The sequence below is a fragment of the Corvus cornix genome, chromosome 8, assembly GCF_000738735.6.
Source record: "Corvus cornix cornix isolate S_Up_H32 chromosome 8, ASM73873v5, whole genome shotgun sequence".
NCBI lineage: Eukaryota > Metazoa > Chordata > Aves > Passeriformes > Corvidae > Corvus > Corvus cornix.
Window position 1 is genome coordinate 2,991,132 of NC_046338.1, and position 20,752 is coordinate 3,011,883.

General features: G+C 40.1%; 1 protein-coding gene and 1 long non-coding RNA gene across 12 annotated transcripts in view; one reads left to right on the forward strand and one right to left on the reverse strand.

The window, feature by feature from the left end:
- The window catches only part of NFIA (nuclear factor I A), a 350,499-nt gene extending 346,102 nt beyond the window's left edge, over window positions 1-4,397 (reverse strand). For all 10 annotated transcript variants that reach the window (XM_039556246.1, XM_039556247.1, XM_039556258.1 and 7 more), the window contains exon 1: window positions 4,069-4,397. In XM_039556246.1, the coding sequence (XP_039412180.1) occupies window positions 4,069-4,164 (96 nt within the window). In that variant the 5' untranslated portion in view covers window positions 4,165-4,397. The remainder of the gene's footprint in view (window positions 1-4,068) is intronic.
- LOC104695147 lies at window positions 1,505-19,926 on the forward strand. 2 transcript variants are annotated; one of them, XR_005602514.1, is made up of 4 exons: window positions 1,505-1,788; window positions 7,908-8,266; window positions 10,966-14,847; window positions 19,803-19,926. It is a non-coding gene; the product is annotated as an uncharacterized LOC104695147 (long non-coding RNA). The 2 variants fall into 2 exon arrangements; XR_002047654.3 differs by having other exon boundaries at window positions 10,966-11,447; window positions 14,710-19,926.
- The last annotated feature ends 826 nt before the right edge of the window (window positions 19,927-20,752 follow it).

Sequence of the window (20,752 nt, forward strand, 5' to 3'; positions counted from 1 at the left end):
TCTAGTCTGACTATTTTTAATAAATTCTGGTTTTACTCATGACATCTACAGAAAATAAAGGCATTTACACCAAACTGTGAATCGAGAGTGGGATAGTAAAATTAGAAAATAATTATTTTGGAAATGACTGGAAGATCTGCTCTAACTGTCGTGTTCAATAAGAGCAGTTTGCTCATATAAGGATTCATTTGAAATGGCTTCTTATTTATTAATGAGGCTTTTTTTCCCCCTTCAGATGTTCCACAAAGAGAACAGTTTGGGGGTTTGAAACTGTTTGGACTTAACAGTTTGGAGATAACTCAAATTATGGGTCCAGATTGGCTCTCAGTTACTCAGGTGAGCAAACCTGGAGTCGCTCTGCTCCTCCCAACACAGCGACTCCAGGCTGGTGGCAGCATAAACCTTGAGCAGAATTTGGCCCAATTTGGGGTCTTGAGTTTTGTTTTGCCATGGAGGATTTTCCTCCAGCATATACCTTTGCTGCACATCTATTTCAATAACCCCGTGCAAAGGAATTTTGCAGACAATCCCTTATTAAACATATTATAATCACATCATACTGGCTTGCTAGAGCAAATAATTTAAAAAAAATAATCAGCTTGAAATAAATGTTTATAAAAGTAGCACAGCTGCACATATTTGTTACAAATGCAAGACAGAGTACTGAAACTTTTCTATGACTAACCCTTTAGTGTCTCTATGACAGCACCAAATTTGAATTGAAAGTGCCAATGATAACAAAATAATGATACTTTTTCCAACAAATGCATGTCATATCTTCAGGCTCCTGTATCAGTTAAATTATTTGCTATTATATATATATATTTTAAAAATAAATATAACTCCTTCTTACACAAATTTACATCATTCGGGGGAAATTTTATGCTAAACTGTCACATTACAATATAGACAAAATAACTGTTTCTGCATTTACTTGATTAAAGCATAAAAAAAAGTAGATTAGGTGTAAGAGTGCCTTAAAACAGCGGAGACAAATGAAATTACTGCTGAAATGTACAAATCCTGTGGATTCTGCTGAAGTAGTTTGAAACATTTACAACTGTCTACAAGAAAGAGAAATAACATTTTTTCTTTTACTTTGACCTCTTGCTATTTTGGCAAGTAAGATAAAATATATTAGCCATTCCATCAGATGGCTGGGGAGAAAAACTAGCTGTGATGAGGAAAAATGAATTAAAGGAGCATTAATAAAGATTATCTATGAAAGAAAATAAGGTCAAAATTAGAACTCTGTATTTTAAAGCCACCTTTCAAAATTGCAAGCTGCTTTGCCCAATACTAAAATCCATTCATTTTACTAATCATGCAATCAACCAATCTCCATTATCTCCAGAGCTGGCTATAAACATGCTATAGACTAGGGTGAAAGAGGGAGAGTGTGAGGTTGAGAGACAGAGAGAGGGAAAGAAAGAAAGAAAGAGAGAGAGATTACTACACCCAGCCTTTTATAAAGCCGTTTCTTTCATTATAACAGGTCTTTTCATCCCAGTGACACAGAACCTTTAAATTTGGGCATAATACTCCAGTACAGTACACAGCTATAGCTTCAAATGGATTTAGAACCTGCTCCAGAAAGAAAACAAACTCCCTCGTTTGACACACAAATTGTTTACGATTCATTAAAAAGCAAAATTGCATATCCCAGTGCTGGCAGCTGAGTCCATATGGGTGCAAGGGGTATTCACTCATCTCTTTGTATGCTGGCAGTACCAAACCGAAGTTTAGCACTGTGCAGCTGAGATTTTGTGCAGCCAGACGATGCATGAGGTAATTTTCAAAGCTTTATTTGTCTTTAAAACATTAAAATCTGCTCTCTAGCTTACTTTTGATGAAAAGAATGTGGCAAATGGGATGAGGTTTGGGGGGGTAAAAAAAAAAATCTATTTTTGTTGTGTGCTTTAGATTCATAATGTATGAAAAACTGCTTAATACTCCATCAATAATTGAAACTTTGTATGAAAATTATTTGCAATTAACACGTCTATTGTAAAGATCTTGAATTATTCATTTCAGCTAAAAATAACGTCTCTTATCTACCACAACTTGTACAAAAAAAAGGCTATTTTAGTAATTTTTTTTTTCCTGTTAGAAAATAAATGGTGTGATGTTCAAGTTTAAGGAGAACTTTCTGCAATGTTTAATCTAAACAACAGCATGTGTGGTTATAAAACTGTTTATTTTTAGGCAAGTGCATTACTAAATGTTTCCAGGATTTTTACATATTATATTCACAACACTAAAACATCTGTGAAATAGATGTGACTGAAATGAAACTTCCTTGGACACTTTCTCTAGAGTGCTAATAACTGCCTAGTAACATTTGAGGATGCTTATTAAATAATAAACACGGACATACCTCATCATAAAAGCAGCCGATAGACAATAAAAGAGGAGTGGTAATAAAATATACAAATGGCTTGGAATAAGGCAAAATCACAGCATGATATAAATCTTGTGGCTAAAACAGGTACTTGAAAAACTTTGCTTTGAAAACGATAAGTAAAAATCAATAGCCTTATTTACAGGGGTTTAACAATCTAAAAAAAGTCACATGAATAATCAACAGTTTATGTGCATGCAAATACCCCTTCCCCCTCCAACTTCTCCTGGCAGAAACTCTAATTGGAAAATCAGTACTATAAGTGAAGTGGTTAGCCTTCCCTATTCCCATTAACCAAACGCTGCATGTTACATTTCACTGGCAACCGCTGGCAAACCTCTAATAGATGCTTAAAAAATTAAGAGTTTAGACAAAACAAAACTGAAAACCCCGAGCCCAAACACCTTTAAATACAAGCCACATGATATACACAATGGCCACCACCAAGCTGCAGAATAAAAACCTTCCGGATCTCACTTTTAAAAGTCTTTCAAGTCCTCTGAGGTCTTAAACTTTCCAAATGATACCAAAATTGGTCCGGGGCGGCGAGGGGGAGGGAAAGCCCCCGACTTGTTTCAGCGTATCATACAATGAAAGTGATCATGCCTTGTTTTGTAATTCCACTCGCCAGCCCTTTTTTAACTGATATCTATGTGAAATGAGCTGAGGTTCACGGTCCAGTTAGGAGCGGATAATACATTCATTGTCCTGGCAGCAAACTTTTCCTCTCACTGGAAGAATTCACGCTTGCCACAAGAATAATAATTACAGAAAACTAAAAATGCACTTCTAACGAATTAATCCCTAACGGACAACACGCTAACGAGGGCAGTAATGATTTGAGGACTCTCTTCCTCACAACAGGACTTGCATCTTCTGCTACAATGGGCTATTGTGCATCCTCCTAACTCACTATACCTCTTATAGATTCAAGATGTCAAAGGTTGTCTGGCCCGGCTGACCATGACATGCTAGTTAACTCGTTCTACGGAGCACGATGGGACTTTATTGAAACTTTAATTGTGCCTAAAAGCAGCTAGAGCCAGACTATGTGGGATCTGTAACACATGGCTCCAGGTCAGCACAGCCCGGGAACCTGTTCTAACGCAAACAAGCGGAGGGAAAAGTTAGATCGGGGTCTCGGATGAAAGGCAGCACCTCGCAAACCGCGCTCCTCTCACACGTGATGATTTTACACCACGCCACGACCGCACCGTTCCAGGCTTTTTCAGGGATCAACTCGCTTTGTAACGGACTGAACTTTCCACCTTCCCTCTTTACAAAATACTACATGGTAAAAAATGCACGCGCACACGGACGCTGGAAAGCAGCAGATAAAATAAAACAAACTGAGCGCTAGGCAGCCGACTGAGACAAGTTACTCTGCACAACAAGGCTTTTTCAAACTACTTCTTTGCATACTTTTTTTTTTTTTTTCCCTTAAGGAGAATTGAAAAAGCTTCCCTCTGGAAACTGTAGTGCACATTAACGGTCTCCTGTTACACAGGGGAAAGCACACAAGTGGGACAAGTGTGAGGCTGCTCTACTGAGGAGTGTGAAAAAAATCAAATGTTAATTTGATAAATGTGAGGTCTGGGACATTTTGTCAAAGAGGGAGGGAAAGTAGAAAAGGGAGAAAAAAAAAAGCAGCCCTGCTGCCAACTCACCATCCACCAAGTTCTGGCCGAGATGTCGTAGCAGAGCTGCCATTTGATGGAGCCGTCGGAGGTTTTCCCTGCCATTATGCTGTCAGCAAGCTTCATCTGATGCTAACTCACGGGAGATAAGACACCTAATTGAGAAAACATTTGCACTGGCATGTTGGGCAACATGTAGCCCGGTCCATACCATATGGAATCATGGGTAAAAAAAAAAAATCTCCTTGACAATGAACCAATCTCTCACAGACCCAGTGGCAAGGTGAAGTGGAGATGAAAAGTCATCTGCTCCTAGCACTGTCTTCTCCTCTCTCTCTCTCTCTCTCTCTCCCTCTCTCTCCCCCTCTCTCACTCACTCTTTTTTTTTTAAATAAGAACCCACTGCTCAACATCAAAGAGAGGCGGTCAAAATTAGGGCTTCATCACTCAGATGATTTTGGTCTGCAAGGTTTTTCTTTCCTTTCCTCTTTTTTCTTTTTTAAGAAGAATAAAGAGATTTAATAGGACAAAGGCAGGTAGTGGACTGTGGAGGGAGATCGCCACAGGCTATTAGCCTAAAATTTCTGCTTGACAGATGGAACTGCTTAGAGACTATCATGCAATGTTTTGGGTGTTTTTTTTTTTTTTTTAAAAGACTTTCAGTCTGATTCAGTATCTGTTTATCGCAGCTACTTTTCTCATGTACGTGACTGGGGGGGAAAAAACTGAGCAAAAAAAGAAAGATCGCGTCTTTCTTTCTTTCGTAATTTTGCATATAGTAATTTAAGCAGTGAAAGGCAAAACAAAAGTATAAACTGTCCAAGTTAATTGCTCAATCCAGTGACAGACGCTTTCTGAAGGAAACAAATGATCTTTCATCTTTTTTTTGAGATGCTCAAGTTTTGGCTTTTTATTCCTTCTTGATTTTAGATATCAGATCATATTGTTTAACTGAATAACTGTTCATATGAAGGTTCAAAGTGCCCCCTAAGAACTGAAGAATTCCCTTTTTATATATTTGTAAAATATCATTTTGCTACCATATTTTTTTAAACATGTCTTTTAACGTTGCATTTCTTAATCCCATCAGGTGACAACCACCAAACTCACAGAGGTCTGTTTCTCCCTCCTGCAAAACTTCTCTGCCACGCTAAAAATTTACGTGAGGAATTGACAGATAACTTGGGAAAAGACAGCTCCAAAACAAACCGCTTTGAAAAGTTATGAAATCCTGTTACTGTCTAATATTAAAATCTTTTCCTGCCTAGCAAAGTCAGAGATAATCATAGATTTTCTCATCTCATTTTCCCCACTTCTTCTGGTGCACTGTAAACCCAACTGAAGTATTACTTTTATGACAGCTGACTATTAAGCAGGCAGTGAATGCTTTCCATTTAAATCACCCCGCTGTGTCACACGGAGCGACGGTTGCTCGGCTGTGACCACCACGCTCCCTGACAGGGCACTCCAGCCTATACAGTAGTGCCTTTCCTCAAGTGCTCGGGAAAATGAACTTCTGAACTGGCAAACTGACTCTCGCCAGGAATATTTCTTAGGGCTATGGAGCTATGGCTGATATAACTTGCTCACTCAGAAACAGCTACACTCTGCAAATCTTTTTGTGATTTGGACACAAGAGGAAAATGCATTAAAAACATCCACTCAATCTTAAACAATATCTGTTTCTGTTTGTATCAGAAAGGGGAGCTCGTGGGTGCACAATTCTTGTTTGGATTATTTTGTGTATTAACTGTTTAACTATTTGGCTACAGCAAAATCGTAATTCCGGGCTGCACAGATTACAGAACTGCCATTCAGTACAGGACAGAACTAACTTTCACTGAGCTTTGATAATACCCTTGCATTTCTGTGATGTGTGAGATGATAAGCAAATGATTTAGTGTAAGCACGAACTGCTAGTGTAACATGCAGGGTTCGGGGGTTTTTTTTTTTTTTGCCCCAGTCTTACAATCTGTTTGGACTACACATCAGTGAATGATCTATGCTACTAGAGCATCCCAGTTTGCACTATTAGCTCCAGATAGCAGGTACAATCCCACTGCTGTTTACAGGAAAGGGTTTGACTAGCATGGGAAGTGTTAAGTTTTATTTCAAGTCCAGAAAAAAAAAAAAAAGATGGACACTGTGCCAGGAACTGTCCTTGCTCTGGCTGGCCAAAGTATTTATTATCTTCTGTTACTGCAGGTTTGCTAACACTACCTGTCCTTTCAGTGTCTCATTGTTTATTGAAAAAAACCTCCCTCCAAATAATCACACAAAATATAAAGCAAAATGCTTAGTAATAATCAGCCCTTGAATTGGTGTCAGATTCAATTTTATGCTGCTCTCTCTGCTCATACCTCTCAAACCCATCATCTTACTCACCCTGCTTATTATTTATTTAGTATTTCATACCCAGTTGTGCTGCATGTCATTCCAGGCAAGTTCTGATAAATCTGTATTCTATATGGGTTTTAGCACCTGATGTAGTTGGAGATCTACTGACAAACTTTCTCTGGATTGCTGTATTAACCACTTCTTCCTATACCAACATATGATTTTACCTCCCAATATTAATTATAAACCCACCAACTAAATTTTTTTTTAGAACATACACTTTTTAGATTATGAATGACAGAAGCATGAAACCATTTCCTTCCTGACAGTGGAGTGGTTATGTGCAAAGAAATGAGGAGTGCTGTCGGTTAACAGCATTTTAAATTCAGAACAATTAGGTGCAGTTAACTTTGCCATTGTTCTTTCTGATGCTGGGGATGGTGGGTTCTTACCCATAGAGCAATTATTCCTTTCATAAGCGGCTGTTGTTAATAGCATTAAAACAAGATTAAATACAACATGTTAAATATTGCAATTATTGTGGAAAATAAAATTATTTGGTGAGCATAATAGGGAGCAAATCAAGCATTTAACATGATCCAGGAAATGCTACTCCAAACAATTGCATTTGTTTTATGCAATTTTTCCCCTTTGATTGCTGACAGATGCCGTTTTGGAAACAAACATCTAAGTAGTTTTCCTTCAATCAGGAAAAAAACCACACACCAGAAAATGGCTACATGTTTTGAATTTAACTCTTGTCAATCAGCATTCTGCACAACACTCCCTGTGAATAGTACTGGGACAAAATGATGCCTTCCAAAGACTAATAACCAACAAAGATATTTGCTTCTAAATCAGATCTGTTCCAAAGAAAGAAAAAGCCTTCGTGTGGCATTGACATTTGTGCAGACACAGCTGCAAAATAAAAATGCTTGCAGTATAGAGTGGTATTTCAAGTTGGAAATAAGTTAGGTGTATATGCTTGTGGGCTACAGGAGATTTGTTTTCTGACAGCCTGAGGCCTCAAGCAATGGGTTGAAGCACTTGCCAATTTCTTTCTGACTTCCTACTGGAGAAATAGCCAACTACCCACAAATAGTTTTCCTAATTGTTGAGCAGAGTTACCTGCTGCAGCTCACACAGCGCGAGCAGGCCCCTCTATGTTCCCTCAGCCGCTAGTTTGGATGGGGGTATTGTTCCTATCAAGTGTAAGGAACCAGGAAAGAATGCTAAAAAAAGGCTAATAAAGTATGTTAATTCAGACGACTGTATCGAGCTGGCATTTTACAGTCTACCAGAAACTGAATGCATGAGAGCATTAGAAATGTTGGCATAGTGGGTGGTTTCTCCAAATGTTGGCTTGTACTGTTCACGTTGGTAAAAGAAACGCGGTAGAGCTGCGGGCAGCTCCCAGTGCCAGACACATCTTTAAGATCTTAGACCTCGTTTTTAGATTATCTATTACTTGCACATTACCCATAGATCATTAACCCTCTCTTCATTCCCTTTGCCTCCCCCTGTTACTCCAGTTGCAATTGCTGAGAACCTTTTCAGCTCATTGCAACAGTGTGATTTAGGTCTGTTCCTAATTTCGGAGGCGTTTTCCCTGGGAAGCCTCAACTTCGATGAGTTACGAGGAGGATTTCCTTATCGCGAACAGTGACAATTAGTTCAAGTGCCACGTGAGAGCAGGCAGTTGATTTTTGGGCAGCCACTGAATTCATGCAAAGTTGCTGACAACGAGTATGTTCTAGCTTTTGGAAATCCTATAATCCTGGCTTCAATCAAGAGGATCTGCTGTTGCTGAAGGCGTAAACAAGGAGGGAAGCAGCATGTGACCGCTGCTACTGCACCTTCAAGGACTCCCGGAGCCAAAACGAGTGCAATGGTAAAGCTTCTACTGGTTGCTTAATGTTACACACACATTTTGGATGATCTTCCTGAACCCAGGGAAAGTAGTCCTTTGCCCTCTGGAGGAAAAGTTGGGTTTGGACTCTGCATTTCCCCCTGTAGCTCTGTTGTGTGTGTTTCTCCCTGCTCCCCTCTCACTCCTCTGATTTTCTTCCTACCATCTGTATTCCCCTTTTCTCTCATCTGAAACAAGCATCAAGATCTTGTTTCTGACAGAACGGTCTGTCAATATGGAAACACACTGACATCACAGACAGTGCTGTGACTTCATGTCTGAAAGAAACAGGAGGAACAGATGAAAGGAGTGAAGGCGAAGGAATGACACATACAAACATTTTTAAAAAATAAGTAAAAATTCCTCTCTAACAACCCAAAATGCAAAGGAACATAAACCAGATTTATTTTTAAGTCTAAATATAACCATTTCCTAATCCGTGACCATAACTCGGTACAACATTTCAACATGCTCTTCACCCATGAGAGGTCCCTGTCCCCCAGGAGCATGAGCTTGGCTGGCTCAAGGCCTGTGTGACAGCCAACATGACCTCGAGAAGGACTGAGCAGGGTCTAAAAAAAAAGCCAGAATCAAGCAGATATATTGAGAGAAGCCCTTAGAGGGAAAGGAGGAATCCTGCCCTGGACCAATCTGTACCATCTAAGTAAATGCAAATTCATAGAATTATAGATAAAAGTATTCTTTGAAATCACAAAGTCAGTTTGGATGCAGCAGGATCAAATGTAGCATTGCCCCAGTGGGGTGGGGATACAAAACATACACAGAAAACACTGAGTACACAGGGGTGGAATATCACCTTACTATGATTTTCTTTTTTTCTTCCTAGAATCAAATACTAACAAAAGGGCCTAACCACTCTTTCTATTACTAGCACAGGGGGTTTTTGTAGAAGAATTTGGGAGGAGTTTAAAGCCCCACTCTTACTTTACTACTTGAATTATGTATTTGAGTTCCAGCATTAGAGGGCACGCAGAAGATACTGCTTGCCTGCCATCTCCAGAGCCACTGCAGACCCTTAATAAGGAGATTCATAACTAGTAGGAGAGGAGCTCAAGAAAACTAAAAGGTTAATATATTCTAACTAGATGTTGGGTATAGAATGTCAGATCTGTCAAATTTCATTACAGTTTGGTGCTCAATGAAAAAGATTTGATTTCTTTTGCCACTGTCCTACTATGTTCAAGTCACACAGTGCCAGCAGCAACCAGCCAACGACCACAGGCTGGCACTGAGCGGGCCCGAGTGGGAAGCCAGCCGCAAGGACCATCTGTTTCTGATTTCTAGCGAAGCCAAGATGTGCAGTGAAGTGCATTCCATTCACCCAGCCAGCCTTCTCCCTGCTCAAGTTATTAGTGTTACAAGTGAAATTATCTTTTCCAAACAGCGGGGGAGCTATAATCCTTATGGAACAAGGCTTTAAAAAAAGGGGAAAAAAAAGGAAGGGAAAAAAAAAGAAAAAAAAGGACAGAAAAAAGGTCCCCCAACACTCCCCCCTCTTCAAACATCTTTTGTCAAAGTTGTTGATGACACTGTTTGTAAATTTAATTGCCATGTTCACAGGTTTTATAATTTTAAAGGATGTTTTATTAAGAACTATATTCTCTAAGGGAAGAATGTGTATGTCAGTTCATGGGCTCTAATGTAATAAACCATTCAAATATATTTAGAGGGTTATTTATGAATAAAGTTAAAAATGACAAGATGAATGCTCATTTAAGTCTCTCTAACATGAAGTGCCTTGAAAAACATCATAGGTTTAGAAGTATAATTTAAAGTGCGAATGCATAAACAGCGCTAATTACATGCTACTTACATTGTTTCAATATGTAATGCATATGTTTAACCTCGCAGCGGAAGGATTGGTCTTGGCACAGCAATCACGGGGATTTAAGGGTATGCTAAACTGATAACTGTAGAATGAGCTCTGACACAGGATATTGGTCTCCTACTGTTACCTAAATGCCAGGTGAAACCAAAGGATTTACAGGAGGACCGGTGGAAAGGGGGAGGGGAAAGGAAAAAAAAAGGCAACACAATGAGGTGAAACTGAGAAGTTTATTTTCAAAGGGGGAAACATTTATCCTTTGACACCATTCCATTCCGGTGACTTTATTTCTAATATACCATGAGATTAATGATGTGCCTACTGTCACTGTGTCTGATGAACACTGGCAGAGCTGTGGAACAGTTGCTCCCTCTACTATTATTGGACATATTTGTAAATTGGCATCTATATGATGAACTCGTTCCGTGTGCCAGCCAATTGGAAAAAGTCTTACTCAGGAAGACAGAATTTTTGTTTTTCTATTGAATTCTATATAATCCAGTTGGTTTAAGTTTGGCTGATACAAAAATTTTTTAAATTAACAATGTTTGATTGTTTTCATGTCATATAATAGTGTCAATATGAGTCTTATGCAAATCAATTGTAGATAATTAAGGAAGTAAGTTATCATCAGGCAAAAGATCCCTGACATACCAGAGGTGAGTCAATATTTAAGTCTTTGCTTAGAGAGGGTACAATTGCTGAATATTGCCATAATGATTCACTATCCCATCCCTAAAGGATTTATTCTTTCAAAAGTAACACCATCCTAAACGAAAATCCAGAATAGCTTGTTCCATTCATTTTCTTAGTCCCTTTCAATCTGTTTTTACAGGTCTAAAACTATTGCCGTGGATGGATGATGTCACACATAAAATGCAACTGTTGAGTCACCTGAAACCTAATTTTGAGATGAGCTCCTTCTTTGGGTTTTATTTTTTCTTTGTATCTTCAGAGGTGCAACTGGACACTGATTATCTCTGTTCCAGGATGTTATTTGAGCTATGGCTAAGCTGATATTAACACAAATATAACCTCATTCCAAATTTTCTGTGTATACAGAAACATCTGCTATAGCTGCACATGTTGCTCATCTTTAGGATGCCCTGTTTTGCCCTAAGTAAAATATATTTCAGGCTTTCTGGTGCTGTGAGAAACGACTCTTCTGGATTTCTCCATGCAAGCTTGCTTCCATGTAGGTCAGGAAGAGAGGGTTGCAGAAGGACCCAAAGAACACAAATGGAAACTGAGGGAATGGCTCCAGCCAGCTTTAATATTTGAGATCCACAGGGAGTGGGAAGAGAGAGAGGCCAGCAGGTGAGAATTCAGAAGCTCTGCACATTTCTATTGTTAAGTTTGTCAGACACAGGATGCTGAGTGCGGGTGCTTACTGAGCCCACAACTATTTGTGCAGGCACAGGTAAGTCTCACTTTCCAGTTTGTAGGTAATGCCACAGGACTACTTTTGGATTCAAAGATTGCAGCCTAACACGCTGTAGGAAACTAATCTCTGAACTTATCCTTTTGATTTTTACTTATTCTTCAATGTTTGGGTAAGGATTTACTACAAGTGGCTCACAGTGGGGAAAAAAGATTTTATTGTTAACCAGGAGGGACAGACCAGTCCTCAAAGTCTCTCTGGAAATGGCTTTCTTGCACGAGACCTACTGAGTTCAGCAGTGCTGGTGGACTTTCAGGCAGCAGTGCTAAATCAGTGCCTTTTATCATCTACAGCTACATAAAAGACTGAGACTACTCCTTCCTAATGAGAGACTTCTGTAACACTCTCTGCTTAGGGCTATTCTTAAGGAATAGTGAATCCAAGACAGATGTGGCAGTGACCATCATATTACTCTCAAAGACCAAATCCCTCAAAGCAAAGGAAATATGAACAATTAAAACAATAAATACACTGAATCATAGGAATTTCCAGTGCCCTCAGTTCTAACTCCAGTTCCACACATTAATTTGTAATTCTTGAGCCATGAATAAGTAAATCCTCTTTTGTTTAGAGAACAAGATTAAAATGCTACTAATATTAAAACCACTCCTGTTTGCTGGCTCATACATCTATTTAAATACCTGCCTATTTCTTTCCTTCATCTCTTGAGTGTCACACTTGTCCTCCTGCTAATACCAGCTGACTGGCAGCCAGCAGGCTGAGCACCGCAGGTAAATACCTAGAGAAGTGCTTTGGCAGGGCTGAGCCCTGTGTAAGCAAATTTTACAAGCAAGTCAGGCATAATCTGTTGAAGTGACTCTGGATTACTGAATATTTAAGAGCAAGATAACACTTTTGTGACCATGAAGACATATTTACACTCCTGTGTAATCTGTGGGACTGGACATCACAGAAGAGAAAACTCTGGATGTAGTTTATTCAAAATACATCACTCTAAACACCACCCTCCCCCCTCTTTGCCCCCCCCCCCTCAGTTCACTGGTCATAGAGACAAAGGAACTGTGGAAATGAAGTCTGTAGCACCTGTCTCTTCTAGTGTGGCTCTTTATATTTTTCAAAGCAGGTTTTAAAAATCCACAGAAATCTTAGCTGATAATAAAAATTAACACACCAAGAAGGGCAGAAAAATTTCAACTAATCAAGTTGAAAATATGCCATGAGTTTAGAATTTATGAAAATTGATTACTTCAAATATTTGAAAATGAAGTCTAATTCAACACATGGTGTACTGCCAGCAAAGAGGATGTTATGTAGGAATTCTTTGATATTTTTTCTTGTATCCACTGGACATTCCCATTAAAACAAGGCAATATAACAAATGTAATTCTTTGTTGCCTTAATTCTGAAGACCTGACCTTTTTCTCATACTAAAGGGCTTTCTTTTGCAAAGCGTGACTCTGGCTGACAGATATGAAAGAACTGGTTGACGTTCTAGGACACAGAAATAGAAGGATGCAGGGATTGCAGAGCGTCCCCTGGTACACCTCCATCTTTTCCTAACGCAGGGATCCACCAATAAGAAGATGACACTTCTGTCTATCAAGGCTTCTTTAGAGGGGATTCAGGGCAAGGAGCAATCCTGGGAGTGGGTAAAACAGGAGTTGGCTTTTTCCTTGCACCTCACCTGTCCCTTACAGGATTTCTTGCTTCTCTGTGCTGGCAGGAGTTTGCATGAACCCAGAAATTAGTCTGGGGGCCGAGCTTTTATCTTCAGAGATGTAGCTTGAGGAATAGCTGTGAACTTGTCTCCGTGCTTGGGATCAAATGTGCTCAGTGCTAAAAAGCTCAGGACTGATTTCAAAACGTACTTTGAAGCCTTCCTGGTGGGAACAGCTGGAATGTGTGTCTGTGTCACCAGCTCTAATACTAGGAGCACAAACACAAGCTGAGTCACAGTGGACGACGATGCTGCTGACAAAATGTTTTAAACTCCAAACTAAAACAACAATGGGATTATTTATGGACTGCAACTCTTATTTTAATGTCAATAAATGTACTGGATAAATTCCCCTTCATTAGCTGGAAACCTCAGAAGGAAACAGAAATATTCTGGTAAACCACAAGCTTGTTCTTAGCAAATAGATGGCTACATTTCCACTGCCGAGGCATAGCCAGACTGTTTCTGCACTGGGATAATAAATCTCTGGAAGTGAAAAACAAAGTCTATAAAAGCAAGACCTACAAAGTAAGGGTGTGAGACACATGGCCCTCAAGCCTCCAGAGGATGGCATTAGAAAGTATCAAGAGTAGTTTTTTTTCCTTTTTATGAATGGAAAAGATGTTTTCCAAGCTCTACCGTTCAACTCAAAACAAATGGTTGGAACGAGTCCCTGTCACTATGGGAGGTGTTTGCTCTCTTATCTTCTGGGCTGCAGACAGCCCAGACAGGGTGAGTTGCTTTGACTGCTGTGTGCTGCAAAATAGCAAAAAAAAAAAAAAAAAAAAAAAGGAAAAGCACAGAAATAATGTGTTACACCTCCCTGATTCCTGAGATGTCTGGGGTGCAGAAGGAGCTGTTCTTTGTAATATCTGGCTCCATAGATATGCATCAGGCCGTGGGATGCACCAAATACAGGATGCTCTAGTGCTTCCCACCCAGTCTCCTGACACCTGCTGGTCCTGGAGAGAAACAGAGGACCCAGAATTGCCACTGGGGCTCCCCCATCGAGGGAGAAACTCCATCAGATCAGCCAAGGTCAGCTTCCTGCTCCTTAAGAATGCTTTTCAAAGGCAGACAGAACAAGGCACAGCATCTTACCAAGTAATACTGATGTCTCCTCATGTTTCTAGAGGGAATAGTTTCATGTCAGGACGGAAAATCCAAACATCACAGTCACAGATTGCTTTTTCGTTCTGCTCCTTGGCACTTATCTGACTTTATTTTTCCTTTCTAAATCTGTGGGTTTATATCTTATCCTGCACCTAATGGCTTGTAAGCTATTTCCAAGATGGAAAATGTGGTATTCTCTTATCTGTGCAGCATTTTGTTTATTTATAGCATGACTCTAATGACACTTTGGATTTGCTTCTGAGTTTTTTTCTTATTGTAAAGACAAGGCACACAAAAAATTGTGTCTGGGTCTAAGTACATTCTTAACCCCATTCAATTTATTTCAGGTGCTGAGTCCTCAGGGAAGGGGACCAATGACTAATAAATCAGGTGTTTCTTCCTTCACCTACTGGGATCAATAGGAAGCAGAAGAAAAAAGTTCTTGTTTGCATGAGGCAATGCAGACAAACAGCTCCATGTAGTGGGTAAGAGCATATTTCACAGGCCCTAAACTTTGCACACAGGCTCAGCTTATCAAGAATAACAAGACTAAAAAACTGTTTGCTAAGAAGGGAATACAGGGGTACAAATATGGTTTGCATGTTCTTGGAAGGTACATACTCCCCTTTTTATTCAGCATTTTATGTAAACCTCATACTGAGTTGGGCTTCCAAACCCACAGTACTTGAATATGTTCCAAATGAAGCAGAAACACAGCGGGGCAAGAGAACTCAGCACCTTTATGCACACCCCCAACCCCCTCCAGTACCATCCAGGAATGGATGGTACTTTGCCTAAAATATCTCATTTTTTCTTTAAAATAAACACAGAATCAGGTTCCTCCTTGTAATTGCTTCACCACAGAATATGGTGATCACCTTCCTAAAGGGAAACAACATTCAACACAGCTTATTTGTGTTGGGAAACCAGGGCTCTGGTGCATCATCCAAACCATTATTCCACAGTGGATTAACCCAGACAATACTTATCAAAAATGTCACACCACAAATATGAGCCAGGAGTACATTACTGGGAAAGCTGCCTGGACCAATGTAAAATCAGAGAAAATGGGCAAGTATTATGTATGAACAATGCAAAATCCTTGCACAGACTGTGAACATACATCACTATAACCGCTTTTATATTCATTTAAACCAAGTAAAAAAATTAAGGAAACTAGACCCTGTCCCCTTCAGTGTCTCATCAGATTGCATTATTCCGACAGCTCCACAGGAACCCAGTGGCTCTGCACTCATATTCTCCACTCATACCTCTGCCAGTATCTCCCTGACAGCAGTCGCATGTTTCCATCCTCCCTGGGGATGGGACACATTGCAAGTCCCGTCCTCTCACCTCTGTCGCCTTGTCCTACTCTTTCTGCACTTCATTATTTCCCAGACCTGCAGTCATCAGTTTCCCCAGTCTAGATCACCTTGCTCAGCAGTCTTAGCTGCACTCAGCAGCAACACAAGCTTATCCCATAGGTATTCCCATCTCTCCACATAGCCAAGCTTCTGCTCAGACCTCTCTTGCTCCACAACTCTGGCCTCTTTTCATTCTCAATGTATTTCTGGTTTCTCTTTCCTCCCACTTTCATTCTGTAACTCCTTTGCTCTGTCCCACTGGAGTTCTCTGGTCATTCCCACACCCACTTCTGTGGCAACCTACAAGTCAGAAAATGCTTGATTCATCCCACTTAGCTGGGACAATATAATAGAAAGACATATAGAGACAAATAGAGAAAGCCAGATGAGTTCACTAACCCCTGTGCTTTTTGCCTTCTAACACGCCACATTATTTGGAGCAGGGATCTTATTAACTCTATTTCTACTGCACCTAACACACATAGGGGCCATGAATGGGGATTTAGTTTCTGGACCATTTCATTCTAGAAAATAAATTTTATGCTAAATAAATCCCTACAGAAAAGATACTGATAAAATATGTCTTCTTCTAGGATTTAATAACAAATGTACTATTTGGTGCATAATAGGCAATTCATTTTGCTATGCATTTACTCTATTTAGAACATAAAGCACTTAAGGATATTTGGAGTATGCAAGACTATTAGAAAATCAATTTCTATTCTGGTTTATAGCCCAACCACTTAAAGTCTTAATTTGCTACAATTCACTTTCTTATATTCTGACTCGGTAAAGTGGATCAGCTACCTCCTGAACTCTGGTCATATGCTTGTTAGAGCTAAACTATTTAATTATTGTCTACCACATCCACTCTCTCCACTTGCTTATTGCCTACATTTATGCATTTGCAGCATCAGTTCAGGTTGTTTGCACTTGCTGGAGAACCTGCTGCCTCTTTTTGCAAGGTTTGGAGGACAGAGGCTTTGGTTTCACTGAGGGCTATCCCATTCCACTTGACAAATAAACAAACAGCAGAGTAACTGGCAGGAAGTCATGTCCCTTTGGTGAGCAGGGCTCCAGCTCAGCAGAGGGCAAACCAGGCAGCATCATTTTCACTCCAGCACAAAGTGTCCATTCTTGACTCCTTGACCAAAGGAAGCAAAAGCAGAGGCACGGCAAGCACAGCACATCTGCAGGGCTGGATTTCACAGGAAGTTATGCAGCTCCTCCACAGATAAGTTTCACTGAAGAACAAAGACTGATTTTGTTCAATGCTCCGAGAATGCTGCATTGAACCTGGAGCTTTTCTTTCCTTGAAAATGCGGTTCAGAGAGCAAAATCTAATTTCTCCCTCACCCTTGTTTAAATTAGCTGCACAATTTTCATATCAGCCCCTATACTTACCATATGAAAAAAGCTTAAAAGACACCCACTCTTCTCCAACTAAGTTTACATGTTTTATGTATTGATTTTAGCAGACTACACACAAGTTGGTGCATCCAAGATAAATGTCACAGCAACAATGACTAAACCAGTTAAGTGAAACTTAGTCTCTGATATAGAGCTACCTTAAAGCTTAAGAAACAAAATATTTATGACCAAGAACAAGACAAATGGTGCAATAACACATTAGCAGGCAGTATTGTCACTGATTGCAAACATATTTTGGGCTTATATATTTCATATACACCCTGACCTGCAAGGCATTCTACCCACTACAATTGGTTTTGCAGCAGCTCAACATTTACCAGGAGATAATGAGGTGTGTTTTTGCACGATACAGGCAGCATTAGATGTAGTGGGAGCCAAAAACATGATCATATTAAAAGCAAATAGCAGAGCAGATTACCTCTTGCCCTCTCTTTTAGCTTGAGCAGCATATTCCAGTAAGTGCAGAAGAGACACTGTCAAGCACTTCTTTATAGTTTCATTTTGTTGGGTTTTTTTTTATTTCCATTGCTTGCAATGCCCTTGCCCTCTTTAAAAGCTGCAGAATAAAATTCCTTTCTCAGTCAATTTTGTACTTTCTCCCTCAGCAAAGAATGACAAGGGATAAAAAAAAAAAAAAAGCTCAAAACTCCAAAAGAAGAATTAGGGATAAAGGTTAAAGATAAGTTTTCATCAAAATTTAAAGGAACCACTAAGTTCAAAAGAAGGTCATCTGCCCTGCTCCTAATTATTGCTCATTTCCACCGCACCCAGCTCTGGGAAAATAGTGGAGCATTTTATAGCAAACCATAGCTAACAGTGAGCACAGCCTTGGAGACTCTGCTCTTTAAGGAGGGCAGTGGGATCTTTTCTCAAAATATTTCTTGGGCATTTTTGGATCAGAAGTTTTGAAACGTGACGAAAAGAAGGTTAACAGTGGTCTGGGGGAGGCCCCTGAATCTGAGCAGTATCACTATGGCAGCTCAGTGATGCATATCCTAAGAATTCCCCTTGGTGGCTGCCTGATCCAGAGTTGGGCCGGGACTGGAAGTAAAGGTTGTTTGTACTGGCTCAGGGACTGGGAGCCCCGTGGGGCAGATGGGATCACCTGGGAAGGTGGGATGAAGGCTGCGTGTTTACTCTGGCTGGGCACTCCAGCACTGGAAGCCATCCCCATGAAGGAGAAAATATCCAGAGCCCCTGAATTTATAGGTTGGCAGCCTCCAATTTATTTTTTCCTAACTGCAGTTGAAAAACTGTCTCTTGGTGGTTATTGATAGAAATTTTACTTCAGTTTCAGGACTGATAAGATTATTATTTTCTCTGTTAACTTAAAATCATATTTCTGCAGACTGTTATTTAAACACTTGACCCTTGGTGCTGTCTATCACATATAGGAGCACTCCTTACAATTTAGCATAGAGTTTGAACATGGCATTCACAATGGTGCACGTTTCTGTATAAAACATATACTTTACATGTGCTGTGGGACTAAATTTGATTTAATCGCTTTCTCTCGTCATGTATTGCAAGAGTGTAAAACAGCAGCACAAGGAAGAAAGATCTCACCTCCCCACCTCCCTGGCAGCACCAGTGATTCAAGAGTTAATTGGATGACATCACATCAGTGGTTACTCTCCAATAATAGTTTGCTCCCTTGTGTGACAGTGGGCATTTGGGTCAGCAGATGCCATAGTGGCAGTGACACAAAGCTTTGCCTGCATCTTATCTGTCCTTCCTGTAAACTTCACCAAGCTTCCTTCTTTAATCCTTTTCTCTATGGATCCACGGGGATGCAGCTCAGCTCTCCAATACACTGAGAAGGCTGATTTCTCCATCCCAAACTCTGATATATTCAAAATGAATCCAGAAAGAGTCAGAGACTGATTCACAGCATAGATACATTACAACAGACAAACCCCAGCCTGCAGCTGGAGTTACTCTTTTGCCAGAGGAACAGACAACTGCTATTCAAGGAAAAGTAGCACATCACCTTGAGAAAACTGTTACATAAAACCCCATCTTTCTACCTCTGATAGAAAACAGCAACTGGCTGTCAGCTGCCTCCAGATGGAAATTAGATGGAGGATCTGCTCCAAGATGGTGCTTTCTGATCCCACCTCTGATCAGTGTGGTGGCCTAAGCAAAGCCACTGTCTCCTGCTTCCTCCTGCCCCCCTCCAAATTCCCCAGGCAGTCAAACTGCTGAGGATGTGCAAATAGTTCAGGAGCAGCAGCCTGGCCAGCAGGTGAAAGAAATTACTCCCACTACCTATAGAAAATACAATCATGAGAAGACATGTGGTTTGGGACAGGGAGCTGCTATGAAATGCACAGGGGGCAACTGGATATTTTCCTCTGCCCAAGTATCCCCCAAACAGTCCAAAACTTTGCTGTTTGAGAAGATATGCAAAGCAGAATGTAATTCATTGTGTCCAGCAATAAACAAAATATTAAGTGCATTTTTAATGCTGTAAAACCTTTTAAAAGACTTTTAAACCTTTTACTGTGGGACATAATTAAAATTGTTTTGCTATCTGCAACAGGCCTGGCCTCCAATCTCATAATTAAGCAGTCACAAATTGCAAAATTGGTTTGTTTGGTTCCCACACCACACAAATATTGATAAAAGCTTTTTTTTTTTGTCAGTTAGTGCACTATAACATACAGGCTATGGGCAATACAATTTGCCAAGTTTGGAGCTTGAAGACCACATCCGCATCTTGCCATGTTTTCCCCACACTGGATATTTTACTCGGTGTGCTCTCTATGGTTTCAGTGGCTGCATGCACTCAGATAATGTAGCAGCTACAACTTGAAATAAAAGATTTAAAGCTTGTTAAGCATAACGGATTTTTTTCCTTTCTTTACAAGACAGAGGGTTATACTTCCTGTAGCCAATTATGCCATCTCTAACCACTGCAAGGACTCATAAGCACCAGCATATGCGGAATTACTGGCTACATTTTGTAGCTCAGTTCTTACAGATACACGTCCTGCAGACCAGAAGCACCATATGCTCCAAGAAGCAAGTGCTGGGGTTTCTGCACTGTCTCTCCTGTTCCTCAGACTACTCAAGTGCACTGTATAGCCAGAGCTGTTCACATAAGAAGTATGTACCTTGTACCCATGTGAATTTTTTATTCAGTGATAAATGTATTATCTATAAACAAAAAAAAACCAAAAAAAAACACCAACAAAAAAAACCCAAACCAAAACAAAAAAGCAGAAGATTGTGTGTAAGCCATTTAAGCAGGTTCTCTGCAAGATTTCCAGTAGTAGCTTTTGGCACTACCAATCAGCCAGAGTTGCTATTGCTGGAAATCTAGTTCCTTATGAAAAAAACCCCCTAGATTACAAGGGTGAAAACAGAACTACATCAGAAATACCTAAGGAAAGGGAAGCTGACATTCTCTCACAGGTTTTCCAGACCATCTAGCAGCAAGTTAATGCTTAAGGTCCCACAGGACAGTTCACATAAAGATTTTTGCTTGCTGTCAAACACGCCATTTAACTGAGGCTTTTGGATCCCAACTCTGAACAAGGGTCTATGTAAAACATCAAAATCCTTGGAGGATCACCAGGAAGAACATAAGGAG